The sequence below is a fragment of the Thamnophis elegans genome, chromosome 11 (assembly GCF_009769535.1).
Source record: "Thamnophis elegans isolate rThaEle1 chromosome 11, rThaEle1.pri, whole genome shotgun sequence".
Taxonomy (NCBI): Eukaryota; Metazoa; Chordata; class Lepidosauria; order Squamata; family Colubridae; genus Thamnophis; species Thamnophis elegans.
Genome location: NC_045551.1, coordinates 32,107,150 through 32,122,742, shown reverse-complemented (window position 1 = coordinate 32,122,742; position 15,593 = coordinate 32,107,150). Strand labels below are relative to the sequence as shown.

The following is a 15,593-nucleotide window of genomic DNA, read 5'->3' as shown; positions in this document are numbered from 1 at the left end:
CAGATACAGTTGTGGGGCACAGGCTTAATTTGATACTGCCAGGCACTTGCAGTACATTGACATTCACTTGCAAGTCACTGATCCTTCCCTGTTTATTCATTCCACACCAATCTACATATAAATAAATGGAGGAGAGATGTGGGGCGATGTAGAAAAGTCTTCTCTGAAAGTTTCTTCAGACTTCAGCCTGCACCCCTTCAACATGTCAGCTTAACCGTTTTTGGGGATGTGGCTTTAGCACTCTTCTGGAAGAGCCTTAGCAGATATTTAAACAAACAGATCTTTCAGACCTGCAGATGATCAGTAGAGCTCAAAAATAGCCAAGTAACAGTTTACTGGTTCAGAGAAGCTCCAGACTAGTGACTTTATCACTCTGCATTTTGCCAATGTAGATTGGCATCCATTCAAGGTTCCAAGTTTACAATTATCCAAGTCCTCCCCATCAAATGTGAGGGACAGCAAATGGTGGTAGTCTTTTTCTCAGGCAGATGATACCTGTTGTGAGAGAAAAACAGGATCAAGGAATCTCGCTCCCCTCATAAAAAAACCTGGAGGGAGAACAGTTGTTCCCAGGCTCATCCCGAAGCAGAATATGTCAGAGAGTTTGTGGCAGATCATCCGACCAGTACACAAGCAAATGAACTTCTGCAGGATTCATCTACATAAGAAACTTATTTATATACAATACCATACAGCGTACATCAGCATACAAAATTAGGAACACAGAAGCAATATTCATAGAAGCAAATCATTACAGAGTAGAGAGATACAGAGGCCTATATTGTATAGAAGCTGCAAAGTAACACAGGCCAAACCAACTCTTATATACAGTTCAGCAAGTCTAAGCCACGCCCAGACTCCAAACTGTTTCTTATGGCCCCATACAAATAAATACTATGTTTCAGTTTCCAAACAGTCCCCATTGGCTGACATGTTGCCATGTCTATTCCAGTCTATTCATATTCTGACAGAATAGGGTGCTAATTGGGTGGTGAATATTATGGCAGCCTATAGTTCTGCTAACCTAAGGACAGAAGTATGCCAGTCAATGTTGTTCTGAAGAAGAGCTTTCAAGGAAAGAGGAAGGAAGAGAAAGAGAAATCAAGCAATTCTCTGAATTCAGTTTTCAACTCTGCTGTCCTCATCCCTTGCACTCCATCCTAGAAATCTGTTTCATCACAGGAAAACACAATAAAAAAGCAAAATCATCAGATGGAAAGCTTTGATTTCATTTTCAAGCCATTTTATAATTTAATCAATGGTTTTGTGATTAAGGTGTTTCTTAAGTCAATTGTTCCGAGCCATTGTAAAATATGGCTTCATTCACACTTTTACACGTATCTGCTTATAGATCAAATCTTACTGTATTTTTCCCGCTATTCCTGGGTTGAACACAGTTTTACATATTGCTAACCAGACAAATAAAAAGGAATAATATCCATGTAAAACCAGAAAATATATATATTAACTGTTTTCAACATTACAAATTGGATCTCTTTATATGTCTCTTTAAGCTGTTGCTACTTGCTAATGTTTCCCTGTTAAACACTTATCTTTTTTCTAGCATGTAGTATAAATATAAGGTAAGAGATTCACAATCTAACAGATGAGAATATATATGAAAAATGGAATGAGGAAAGGAAATATTCCAGCAATAGTCCATTCCCCGTGGAAAAGCCACATCAAACATTTACTATATTCAGGAATTACCAGATTAGTATGGAGGACTTGGTTTGGCTTTGTAGTATGTGTAATAGTATTCGTATTAACTGAAATAAAATTATGTGAAATGTGTCAGGGATTCTTTGTTACTCTTTTTCTTACAGCTTTCTATTGTCATTGACTTAAAATATCTATTCTAGGGTTGTTTACATGGATATTAATTTTTATGTGTTACCTATTTTTTTATACTTTAATGTTGCTAAAGTTCTGTGCAACTTTAGAGATATTTTAACTTTTTTAAATTTGCTGTTATAATGGATTCTTTTGGGGGAATGACAAGGACCATAAATAAGGAGAATCTCTTTTCCCCATCCTTTGTTGCACAGAGAGCTTATTATACAAAAATAACCATTCTATTATAAATAAAACCAATGATAAACCTATTTATTTTTGAATTTCATCACTAGAACTCTTACTGTGTGCCTATAGGTGTAATTTGTATGTTATGTATTTAACTTTAAAGATTATTAGCTACAATTTGTATGACTTCGTGTTAACTCCTTTCCTTCCCATTTCTTGTTTGTCTAGCCTTGAGTAAATTACCGGCTACTTTCTCAACTCTAGATGGTGGGAAAACTTTGCAGCCTGAGTTCAAGCCACCCACTGTGTATTTGGCTGATTTTGTGTCAGGCTGGCTAGAGTTTTTAGGCTTTACAGCCAAACATTGGATGCTGCTATCCTGAACAGCTGGAGGGAATTTAACATCTCCCAGCTGTTCATTGTTGGCTCTTTTGGAGAAGATGGCATGGTTTCCAAGCTCTGCTACTCCTTTCAGTTTTCCTCTTTTGAGAATCTGAAGCTGCCCCTACTTTTTCCAGATTTAAAGACACCCCCGCCCCCTAACCCTGCAACAAGTTTGTTTGTGTTGGCCTTTCCTATTGCCTCTTTTCACACCTGCAGCTTTCTCTTTTCCTTTTGTCCATACCATGAATGTATATTGTCGGTTGTGGACAATACACAGACTGCATCTAGGTGCAGAAAGTACCTTTCCCTTATAGCAGGAGCACAGGAGTGCTCCAACAATTCAGCCTCAAACTCCAGGTGAAAAGAAAGGAAGAAAGACTCTGGCAGATCACTATAAAGCTGTGCTTCCACAGTTAGTAACATAAGCCTGGGTTAATACTAATCTTTTGCTTTTTCCTGTCATTTACATTGCATAATTTGTGATCAGCCACATTTAGACAAATCCAGTCCACAATCTGGATTTTATGATGCTTGATAATGCTTCTCATTTGGTAATACCAGGCAGGTGCCAACCCAAGACATTCAGAGGGCTAATGGGCTAAGCAAACTGAACTGGAGATGTTGCAGGCAAGTTTGTGATAGTTACTGGTAAAAGAGACAAGCATCAACCATAGGACTATCTTTGTTTACCATCTTGTATGCATGCTTTGATGTGCACATAATGCTGCAATAGTGAGAAACTCTCTATAGAAAGTTTGTATACATGTGTAATATGGCAGAGAGGGAAGCCACCCCAACCTGCACAATTCTGTTCACAATCTATGCAGACACAACATCTGTTCATTTAATTACATATTAATTATTTCTACTTTTGCTCTGAAATAATCCCCACCCTTTATGTGTGTGTGTGCATAGATCATTATTCCAATGTATTCTGTGGGATACTATAAAAATGGAAATGTATCTGTTTTTTGTAATATTCAGAAGCTATCCCTTGACTTTGGGTTAATGAATGAATCTGTGGTCATACTATTTCTCAGTTTCTGATTTCCATCTATAAAATATCAGAGTAATTGAATCTGCATAACAAATGGGGGAGTATAATTCTTGTGGCTATTGAGACTTAAGGCAGATTATAAATTTGTAAAACAGAAATTCTTCTCTGTGCTTTTGTTAATAATCAAAGCTTCATTTCCAGGAAAAGGGAGTGAACATAGGCCAAGTACTTTGAAAGCTCTTCTTTGTGTTTCTTGTTAAAACAAGAACTATTTTTCATTGAAGTGAACATTCTATTATTTTATATAAATTTGCATATCCAGGAACTGAATCTTCATAATGATATGAGAATTTGAAACTGAACCTTGGCAGAAATTAAGCTTGACTTTTCAGGTAAAAGTACGGTGTATGAATATTGATGTTCAAACATCACTTGTCTACTTTTTCTTTATTTTAATCCAGACGCTTATCCCAATTCAGAAGTGATCTACGTGTGGACTAACACCTCAGCAAATTCGGTGGTAGTAGCAGAAGATGGTTCTAGGCTTAACCAATATCACCTAATGGGACAAAGTGTAGATTCTGAAAACATCAGTACCAGTACAGGTAACAAAATTGACCTTTGAATTGCAGTATTCAGTAAGGAAAGGTCTATGGTTCATGCTGACAGGATGGTGTTTTTTTCAAAATAAGTCATCTTGGTTGGTTTGCCCTTTGGTGTCCCTTTCTCTATGCCGAATTTCAATCTTCCTCAGTATTTTCATACATGTTTGATTGTTACTTGTGCGTGGCCTGTTCATTCCTGAACACACCACATCCATGTATTTTTTATTCTATTGATAAAACTATCTCAAGCCGGTAAGGAAATAATAAAACAGACAAAAATTTTTAAAAAACCTTATCTCAGTAAAATCAATAAACTATAAATAAAACAAAACCACAAATTCCACCATAGTCATTTGTTCATAAATACCAAATGAAAAGGCGTTGAGTTGCCTGGAATCTTTAGACAAAGTACAATGCAAATACATATAAATAAAGTAGATATTTTACCACTCTTAAAACTTCATCATAAAAAGTCAGTTAATTTGGCATTAGATGCAAAGAACCCATCTTACATCATCACTTAATGCAATTTCCTTTCCATTCCATTCCATCCTCAGATTACAGCAGATTAATATAGCAAGAAGCATTTTTTTCAGGCAGCCAGTTTTTATTGTTTAGGACTCTCTAGATAAGCAATAAAAGCAATACTTCACCATTCACACTTTATCAGTCATAATTGAATTGCTGAAAGATACCATTGAACAGTATTGTGATAGGAACAGTAATATAGAAGAACTATTTGTGGTATTTGACTTAGGATGGCTCATTCTTCTGTACAAGTTACTATGGAGTGCTGTTCAGGAGATAATCATATATATCTTTTACCCACCCAGTGTAAAATCAGATTGTGATTCAAATTTCAATAAAACCATGATAAAATTCACATAATATAGGTTGGACGTTTTCTCTGTAATAATGTTGCACCATATAACATTCCCTCGTCATTGTGGTCTGATTTTCAACTTATTCTTGTATTGAAATAAATAAAAAAGGAGATGCTACATGCTGATTGCATGTTTTGAGATGCACAATACTAGGGCGTGCAGTACTTTGGATGCAATTCAAAATTTGAATGAATTATGAAAATAACCCTTTAAAGCAGTTTCATCTTGCCTAGGATATATGGTTGCCCTTGAGAATTGCTGTATGATGCTGGAGAGAAAAATTGGGATGGTTTTGAAGGAATGAGAATGGATATATCACCACAAGCTCCTTGCTGGGTTTTGGGAATTGGATCTGAAGTGCTGCACAGCCCTGATAGAAGTTGTCATTTAATTAGTACATGCTAAAATGATTTATGCTTGACAATGTACCCAAAGGTAGCTTTAGATAGGATGGTTAATTGGAAGTAAAAAAAGGGTTTATTGTACTTAATCAGTAGAATTGTGCCTAGATGTAAGAAAAATTAAGGTCATTTAGTACAAAAGTATAACAAACAAAATTCTCAGCTACCTATTAAACTTGCCACAATTTTATAAATGGATTGTTTGTTAAATAGCACATTCATCAGATGCAGTATTCCTTTGCTTTCAAAAAGCTCTGCCTCTTACATTCTGCTAAAGAACATTTCTTTCTTCTGGATAAAACAGATGTAGCAGACAAACTATCCAAGCTTGAAAAGAAGCACTAGGAACGGAGAGCTCCTTTGCAGTTACTTAAACTGCTACGTCTTTTGCTAGCTTATTTTCCCACTGGAGCCAAGCCAGCATCTATAGATTGATTTATTCCCCCATATTCAACAATGTATTCAATAAAAACTTTAGGGCAAAGAAGAAGGGAAATGTGGCAGCTGTGACCCTGCTTCATAGTATGTCTAGATACCATGTGTGGGGAAAGGGATGCTAGGATTCACATGTCTGTACCTGGAAGAAAATATGTTGAACATGGCAGCACTACAGGCCACAGAACTTGCATGCCAGTCCAGCCATCCACATGAGAATCTCAAGGCAATTGTTTCTTGTTGTCTCTGGAGAAGCGTGCATGGAAAAGGACAGGTGATAAAGAGGTGTAGGACCTGATTTATGCTCCCCCGGCTTCTGAGAATGAAATAGAAATTGAGGATCGTGGTAATTAAAGGCAAAAGACCCTGCCTGAGAGCTTGGAATCAGGTGGCTCCATGCTACGTTTTCCTCTGTAGGTTTTGAAAGAATGTCAATAAATTGATGGAGCAACCCAAGAAAACACTGGATTTATTTGCTATTCATGGCCCAGACTCCCATAGCCTGCCAGCAGGATTCTCTTCTAATTTGAGACTTAGGGAAGAAAGCGGTCAGTTGCCTGTTACTCTGTAGGGAGAATAGATATTTAAGTGATTTGTAATAGACCCAGAGGCATGCATGTACACACACACACATATCCCCTAGAGTCTGAAAAGATAAAAGAATGGCAGTACTTAAAGTCTTGCCTGCTCAATCAGTAAATGAACAAACTGTTCCCAAAATGACAGCCTCCTGAGAACTCAGCCAGTTTTTTCAGAAAGTCTACACAATCTCCAAAGTGCAAAAATAAAGAGAAAAGAGCAGCATTGCAAGTGCAAATTATCACAGTGACCTTAACACAATCAGATTAAGGAGCACAATACCTCCCTTCTACTGTATTCCACAGAGCGCACTGAAAACTATAGCACTAATTTTCTTTTAGGAATGGTAATGAGAAGGGGAGAAAGACACAATTTGAGATCACTCGAAGACCACAAGATCTCACAAGAGGGTGGGGATGGGAAAGGAAACATTGACCAGTAAAATAAGTTCATCATAAAAGATTTCTTACCAGTTCACCATTATAGCAGCATTATTCTCTGCAATGAATGGCAGCTCCCCTTTTACTTTCACAATCACCAAGAAAAAAGTCCAGAAGGTTTCCTGAAGCATCTCCTAGATCTGTGTGGAGAAGCTTTCTAAGAGCAAGATGTCCACAGGGAATCTGCCAGGCTGCCAGGCACTCATCCAGTTCTTAGCAGTGCTTACCAAGGTTTCTGGCTGACGCTATATTAAGGACCGAAACAGATTCTGAGGACAATCCACAATCAGAACTTTATCCAGGAATTACCTTTCACAGAAATTTCCTTTAAGAGTGGCAGGTGCTGAACATCGAATATTTTTAATAGCTTTCTCCCCCCCCTCCTATTTCACTTTGCAATTGTCCCAGGTTACCTCAGATCAGGTTGAGCTCTCAATGCAGCAAGGGTCAGAAATAGTAGGACACAGATTGTGACTGAGGATTAACAAAATACAGAAATCCGATTTCACACAGGGAAAGCATTAGTCAACTAAGGATTTTCTGGTCTTTAGCAAGCTTTTGGGATGCCTGTAATCAGGATTTCTAAGATGTTATTTCCTTATCTGAAGCTGAGAATATAAAAATAACATACAGTTCCATGTGTTATTTTTGTTACAATTTCTTAGTTAGACAAAACCATGTATTTGTGCATGTGTATTATATATATTAAAATTGAATCCAATCAATTTTATTGTAGTCACAGACCTGTGCAAAATCCTAAAAAGGAAAAAGAAAAGAAAAGCCAAGGATAAATTTCTCATTTTATTTTCACTTTGCTTCCCACATTCAACTCCTACATCTTTACTTTGGTCCAACTAGAGAGAATCATCACTGGAGGCCGGCTTCCCCTTGCTTGATGTTGTGAATTGAAAACCTTGCTTGAGGTTATGAATTAAAGACAGATCAGTTTGCCCCATGAAGCTTTTAATGCAGTATCCACTGGTCCAGCTGGGAAAGATGGTCTACTATGTCTAGACCCTTTTTGTTTGAGGCGATCAGATGCTTTAAGAAACAAAAACAAAAGTGATTCAGCCTATCTCGGAATGGATGAACATTCCTGAGTCTTCTTGCTTATTTTTTTTTTAAATATATTTTATTCATTTTTCACATTCCATTTGCAATCACTTATATACAGGGTATTTACTATAAGAAAAGAAAAAAAAGAAAAAGGGAATAAAACGAACAAGTAAAAAGGAAACACAACTCATCATTCACAACCCCACCTGACCCTTCCATCCTCCATACACCCCATCTACCCCCTCCAACTTTCCTTTCTCCCTCTAACACTCCCCTCCTACTTCCCTTTCCCCTCAAACCTTCCTTCTCCCCTTACTCCCCGGACACCCTCCTTACATTCCCCTTACTCCTTCCTTACTCCTCCCTCTTCTTTCCCTCTACCTCCCTCCTTGGTGTATGCCTTTATTCGAGTGTTGTTTGATCTGATAAAAGTAAAATGAACCAAGGAAAAAAAAAAGAAAAAAAAAAGAACCACCGTATATAAATACATTCTTGTTCTTATTAAGACTATGTTAACACCCCCCCACCCCCACCCCCCACAAATCCCCATCCCTAATCCTCCCGACTTCCCAGGGCCCACACCTGGCACTACCTTCTGTCTAAAATATCTTGTATACATATGGATTAAAAAATAAAAGTAACATATCTAAATAAAAAAAAACATACAAAAAAAAATGAGAGAAAAGAAAAGAGTATATAAAAAAAGAAAAAAAAAAGAAAAAAAAAGAAACCACTCTTTGTGTTGATCTCACCCCCCCCATCTTTATCTATGCTTAAATAGTATAAATCATTCTATCTATATTTTATTCTTGCTTATTTTTGAACCATGTTGTTACAATAGAGGAATGATTTTGCAAAATGATGAGTTATAGAGGAATTTTAGATTATTATTCCTGTAATAATTAGATCAAGTCAGCTGTGGCAAATATTTGTAGTATAAAATATTAGGATTATAAGTTTGTAAAATATTAGGATCATACATTTTTAGATTTAGTTGCTTTGTATCACAGAAGTATTGATACAAAAACAGGAAAATCCACATTACACTACTTAACTTTTCCTAATCATCTTCCTACAAATTATTTCCCATAAACTACACTTTTTAAAAACAGAACTACTCCAGTTCTTTATTTTAATTTGTGTTAAGCATGTTTTTGTATGAATTTCTCCCATTTTTAATGTATGTTTTTCTTAAATATATATTTCTTTGTGATTTTTTTAAAGTTGCCAATTCCTGCCAAGACACATGTTCTGTGAGATACTTTTTTAAATCTTACTAAAATTTGAATGTGTATTTATTGTCAGTTTTTTTTCTTTTTTACATTTTTTTATATTTTTACAGATTTTAGTTTTGAAAGATACAACTAAGGCAGAAGCCAAATCTGAAGTCCGTTGTCTTATTTATTTAGTATTTATACAGTGAATACATAGACAAGCACAATAGTTTTTGAAAAAAATATCAGGTTCCACTTTCTTCAGCAACCAAAGCAATAGCCGCCATGGAGGAACAGAATCCCACAGCTGACTGGGAAAGGGTGGTTGAAGCCCAAGAGATTGCTGATCCACCAAAGATTTCTCTTGTGTACAAAAGAATATTTACACAAAGAGATTTTTTTCCTCATTTTCTTTCTTTCTGCATTGCATGGCATTCTTTTAAAATATTTGCCCAGTTTTAGTAAAGCATTGCATTTCCTTGCCTCTGTTAGATGTGGAGAAAAAAAAAGTGGGATTAATCTGGTCTTCCAGAACTTGCACAAGAGAGCAAGATTCTAAACAGTTAGCTTCCTTTAGCACCAGTTCACAATAGCTGCCTGCATTCCATGCAGCTATACAATTATAAGAGAAAGAGTCTTTCCCTGGAATCGTCACGTTTCTCAAATGGGTGCCCTTGAAATGATTTCTTTGGGCAGTACCTCTACAGGGAGTCTCAACATGTAGTGTCACTAACACAATGATCTTCTGCCCCATGCAGAGAGACCCTGGCAGCACTGATTGGCTTGCTACTAGGAATGTGCTCCAGTGGTGTAAAGACTCTCCATGAGCTGTGTTGTCTTCCATCATAAAGAATCCGTATGGCATCTTCATTTAATGAAGAAGCTCTTTCGCGAAAGCCTTTCCCGCAGCCTCAGCAGTGGCCTGTAACATGCAGGCTGGCAAAGGCTACAGAAGTCAGTGTTCTCTTTGACAAATGTGCAAGTAGCAAGTCAGAGCCACTGCTCTGGATTATTTATGAAGCTTGGATACAAGGTCTCTGATCTCAAGACTTAGCAATAAGAGCAGGAATGGAGGTTTACCTTTTGGGAGAAGGAAAATGGATCTTGTGAATCAATCTCCAGTCCCGAGCAATTTGCTAGCATTCAGCTTAGTGGCTGATGTTTAGCACCCTCAAATCAACATTCTATCTGGGGTATTCTAGGACTGCTGAAGTGGTTTGTGGAATATCTACTTAAATGGAAGGAGTTAATAATTTTGGTTTTCTTATTTGCTAAGATGCGTCTTTATTTTGTCCTACCTAGGGGAATACACTATAATGAGGGCACATTTTCATCTGAAAAGGAAGATTGGTTATTTTGTCATCCAGACTTACCTTCCCTGCATTATGACAGTCATCTTATCACAAGTATCATTTTGGTTAAACAGAGAATCTGTCCCTGCTCGAACAGTCTTTGGTAAGTACTCTCCTTCATCCTTAAAAGATCCTTTATTCTGGGATTTCCAAACCTAATTTCCTTTGCAACAGATTGCAGGGGGAATCTCTGAAGAAAGCAACAATGCTTAATTCCTCCTGACATGAAATCCCCCTGCACCTGTATTCAATCCAAACACTTTATCACTTCTTTCTTCTTCCCCCACCAAGGAAGATACAAAATGAAAAGTAACTCTAGATACTGTGAATCAATTCTTGTCCAGTACTTTACCCACTTTTTTTTCCTCCATAGAAAGGTTGAAGCCTGGAACAACGTAGGTGTCACAGAATAGAATAGAATAGAATTGAGTGTTACTAGAGAGCCATTAGAAGGATCATGTATGTCAATTAGTTTGTGGCCTGATGATGGTTACTTGAGAAACCTAGCTACCAGTAAGACCAAATTCCAGGTATTCAATTTAACAACCAAAACTGTCAGCCAGATGGCAGATAAGAAACATAACCAGATGAGTTAATTCTTCTGTGTTTCCCTGAAAATAAGACAGGGTCTTATTTTCTTTTGACCCCCCCCTCCCCCCAAAAAATAAACACCTGGCCTTATTTTCAGAGAGGTCTTATTATTTTTGAGGTGTAGGAGACGACAAGCATGGTCACCTCATAGCTGCTGCTGTGTTGCAATATTTTGGGGGAGGGATTATTTTAGCACATATGCTCAAAAGCCCAATTGGGCTTATTTTCCGGGGAGGTCTTATTTTCACACAAACAGGGTACTTTATTATAAGGCTACCTTATCTGAATCTTGTAAGTCTGAAAGCATAATTCCTTTCCCATTTCCTTACATCCAAGCAATTAGTCTCTTCTGAGTCTCTCCTCCCCCCCCCCCCACTATCCAGCTGAGGTCTATATTGTCTCTTATTTGACTGTGTGTGTGACTCTGGGCCCACTCTCCCAAGATCATTCCCACATATCATTACAGAAGTAATAATGCAAGGTAACCTCCTCTCCTTCTCTGTAGTCTTTTGTCCAGTTAACTGTCTACAGATCACCTGGGTCAGTCTTTTCCAAGTAAGTGCCCTCCAGTTGTATTGGAGCATATAGCAGAATTTCCAGCTTCTTTTTCCCATGTGACACTACCTATTTAGATACAGTACAATGCCCCTGCTTGGATACTTTAGGCAAGCCATCTAATCCTTCCTGAAGATAAGTTAGTATATAATAGCAAGCATTATGTCTACCCTTCAGGATACAACAGACTAACAAAAAGATAGTGTGCACACCTAAAGCTATTATTATTACAATATAGTAATAGTGGAGTAACAGAAACTTGCAAGTCTGCATATGCTTCTCTCCTCCTTTGCTTTATCTTCATGTTTATTAGACAGGGTTTGTCTGAAGGGGTTTCTCAAATTAGTTCTTGGAATTGACTTAAATCAACCTTATCTGTTTGTTGTGTTGGTAGTGGATCTTTCCACTATCCTTAAGGGTTATTCTCTATGCCAGGGATGTCAAACTCAATTTCATTGAGTGCTGCATCAGGGCTGTATTTAACCTTGGGGTGCTGGGTTAGTGTGGCCAGGGTGGGTGTGGCCAGCTCAACGTCATCATTTTGGGGGTGCCTGTAATGGCCTGAGTGCTCTGCCAGCGAAAACAGGCTCCCAAGCTCCATTTCGGATGCGCAGCCTCCTGCAACCCTCTGCCAGCAAAAACAGGGCTTGGGAGAGTTGCCCATGGCCCTCACAAAATCCATTTTGGCTACAATGACCTCCTGCAACCTATGCCAGTGAAAATGGATATGGGAGTGCCACTCGTGGCCTTCGCAAGCTCTGTTTTTAGCTGTGATGGCCTCCTGCACACTGCCCTCCCAGGCTCCATTTTTGCTGGCAGAGACACTGCGGGCTGGTTCTTTGCTGTTTCCAGGGCGGTGCCGCAGGCCAGATCTAAGCACCCCACGGGCCAGATACAGCCCCTGGGCCTTGAGTTTGACGCCCCTATGCCATCTACATATTCATTTTGGAAGTGACCCATCTGAAAAAGTTTTACATATTGCACATTTTAGGTAACAGTGAAGCACGGTGGTTTAGTGGCTTAATGATACTGGAGATGGTCCTTACTCTAGTGGTTCAAGTCCTAGCACTTGTGGTGGGGTGAGCCCCCATTACTCGCCCCAGCTTCTGCCCACCTAACAATCTGAAACAATGTTCTATGTGAGTAGATTACCACTTCAGTGGGAAGAGAAGCCAACACTTCATGCAGACAGTTAGAATCCCACTGGCGCTGGATATTCCCAGTTGTGATTCCCATTTGTGAGGTGGCTTCAGTGGAGAGAGAAGCTCCTGTATAACACTGCAGAAAAGCTGCTTGTCTTTCTTTCTTGTGCAGAGTGCGGTGCACTTTGGAAAGCACGTGAGTGGGAACCAAACTGGGCTAGCTATTAGTTAGGCAGCCAAACTACTACTCTGTATTAGCATTATAGTCTCCTGGCATGTAACATCGCCATATGCTATATAAATAATAAATACATACATTTTATGTAACTTATATATTTTTCTTTCTCTCTCTCTCTCTTTTAAAGGCGTGACTACAGTTCTTACAATGACGACCTTAAGCATCAGTGCCCGTAACTCTCTACCCAAAGTGGCTTATGCTACTGCAATGGATTGGTTTATCGCCGTATGCTATGCCTTTGTCTTTTCTGCCCTGATTGAATTTGCCACGGTCAACTATTTTACCAAAAGAAGCTGGGCCTGGGATGGCAAAAAAGCTTTGGAGGCTGCAAAAAAGAAGGTGGCTATTACAACTCCTTGAAGAAGTAAATTAATAAATATCAAGGGGGGGAGGGTGTTACAAATATTCTAGATTTCCCGTTGGATTTTTTTTTCTCCATAACCTGTTTGGATATTTACATTCTTCTACTGCCCCTTTCTTGATTATGAGTTGTCCTCATTATTATATAATACAATTAATTGACTGAACATATCTGCTAAATTTAATGCTTCCATAATTCTTGGGCCAAGCACTAGTGACAGATGCATATTTACCTATATACCATAAACCATGAGAAGTAAAGAGTCAAAAAAAACCCGGCCATACAGTAGCAAGAAAAGTCCATAAAGGATTTTATGGGAGATACAAACAATCCTGGGGAAAGAAAGAACAGGAAGACAAAAGAAAGGGAAAAATAAAGTTAGGGCTATAATATAATTAAAAGCATTCATATGTTCTTAGACTTTGTTTCATATGGAGTTGAGTACTAAGAGACTCAACCCAAATGTTTAATAAGAGCTATGGAAGCTGAAGTAGCATAACAAGTGGTCTGAAAGAAGATTCCATGCTTAATGGCTGATAAGAACAAACTTTATTCTTTCTGGATTTAAATGTTAAGATAAATATTTTACCCTCCAACCTGATAAACCATTCTCAGAAAGAATTTAACCATGTATTAAGAACCTCCTTTAGATGTAACTAGAATGGTGATGCTTCTGTCACTTCTCCTCCGTGTAAAAATGATGTCTTTATAAAATCATTCTTAAAGGCTATGACACATCATGCTTACAGAATGGGAAAACACTTACCCGTTTAAATAAACTAGGATGCTGTAAATCACAATGATAAGAATCCAGCGAATATTCTATTATATATAGTATAACCAGAGATTGTAGGGACTCTGTATAAAATGCATTTTAATGATCCAAGCATCTCTTTAAAAAAAAATACAGCGTTCCAATGTTATTGTTGTTGTGTATGTGTGTTTCAGAAAAAAGAACGTGAATTAATGGCAAATAAAGCCATAAACAGCTATGCTGCTGGAAAGATGACGCCCACATTAAACATACCAAAGGACTCCACCCCTTCAGTCATCTCCAACTCTGTTTCTTCTCCAGCCATGCCCATTGAGAAACCGGCTGAAAACAAAAAGACGTATAACAGCATCAGTAAGATTGACAAAATGTCCCGAATAGTTTTCCCCGTCTTGTTTGGAACATTCAATTTAGTTTATTGGGCCACATATTTGAACAGGGAACCTGTAATTAAAGGTGCTGCTTCTCCAAAATAAATGGAAGGACTTCCAGATTCAAGTGTTAGCCATACTTGCAAAAACAAATGCTACCGAGGAGAATTTGAGATTCCAAAAGATTTTTGACCTTTGGGCAATATTCTTCAGGAAGTTTTTGCATGTTTAACAATATGTACAAAATTATTCTTGCCTTGATTATTTCTACATGTAACCTCAGATGTTTGTGACAATTACATAAATGACAGCAGACACTAATCTTTTTAGGACAACAGAAGACTTGGAACATAGTTTCTATGCTGCTGGGTATCTGCATTGATAGTTTACAAATGAAATAGGGTATATTTTTTAAACTGTTTGGGCATATAACATATCTGCCATTTTTTTATATTTCGAATGTACATTCATGCACATAGTGGGACTGTGAACTTTACAACCTGCAGAGGTATTCTTACAAGTTGTTCCAGAGTTTGTCCATGCTGGAACACTCTAGCTCATAGTCATGCTGAATGCACATGAAGTGGATTAACAGCAGCACCTCTTAAGAGCACATGCCCACAAGCAACCTTTTGGCAATCTACACTCCTCCCCTGATAACTTGGATGTGTGGAACAAACAAGACCGCTCTAGTGTCACAGGCACAAATTTATTTTTGCCTTTGAATGCAGCATTTTTTTATGATGGCCATCTATACTTTGAAATACAAATCTCTGAAACCGGGACTAATTTTCCAATCTATTATCTGTCCTCAGCTTTGAGACGTGGTAGCAGTGCTTGGTGTGTCAAACTATCTAACACTTAATGCTGATGAGAACTGCTAAATATTACTGGTGCCCATGACATACATAGCATAGGGGACCCTGAATCCTGTGATGGCTGCTGTGGGTAAGACTTTTCCAGATAATGTCATGGAATGCATAATATTCAGCAGTGTACAGGAATTGGCCCTTCCTTTCTTTGCATTTGTAAAACGTGTGCAGGTTTTGTTGAACCATGTGTAAGCACTTTGTATCAGTATATCAGCCATATTTCTCTTGATTCTGGTCCACGACTTGGTATTTGAACTGAGTGACTTTCTGCAAGTCAAGTGGCTCACTCCTTAGTGGCTTCATAATCCCAGAAGGCTCAGGT

At 38.1% G+C, this 15,593-nt stretch overlaps 1 protein-coding gene across 1 annotated transcript in view; it reads left to right on the top strand.

Moving 5' to 3' along the window:
* Nucleotides 1-14,504, top strand: part of GABRA5 (gamma-aminobutyric acid type A receptor subunit alpha5) — a 73,586-nt gene extending 59,082 nt beyond the window's left edge. The window contains exons 6-9 of the mRNA XM_032226618.1: nucleotides 3,865-4,008; nucleotides 10,320-10,472; nucleotides 13,023-13,234; nucleotides 14,205-14,504. Coding sequence (XP_032082509.1) covers nucleotides 3,865-4,008; nucleotides 10,320-10,472; nucleotides 13,023-13,234; nucleotides 14,205-14,504 — 809 coding nt within the window. The remainder of the gene's footprint in view (nucleotides 1-3,864; nucleotides 4,009-10,319; nucleotides 10,473-13,022; nucleotides 13,235-14,204) is intronic.
* The last annotated feature ends 1,089 nt before the right edge of the window (nucleotides 14,505-15,593 follow it).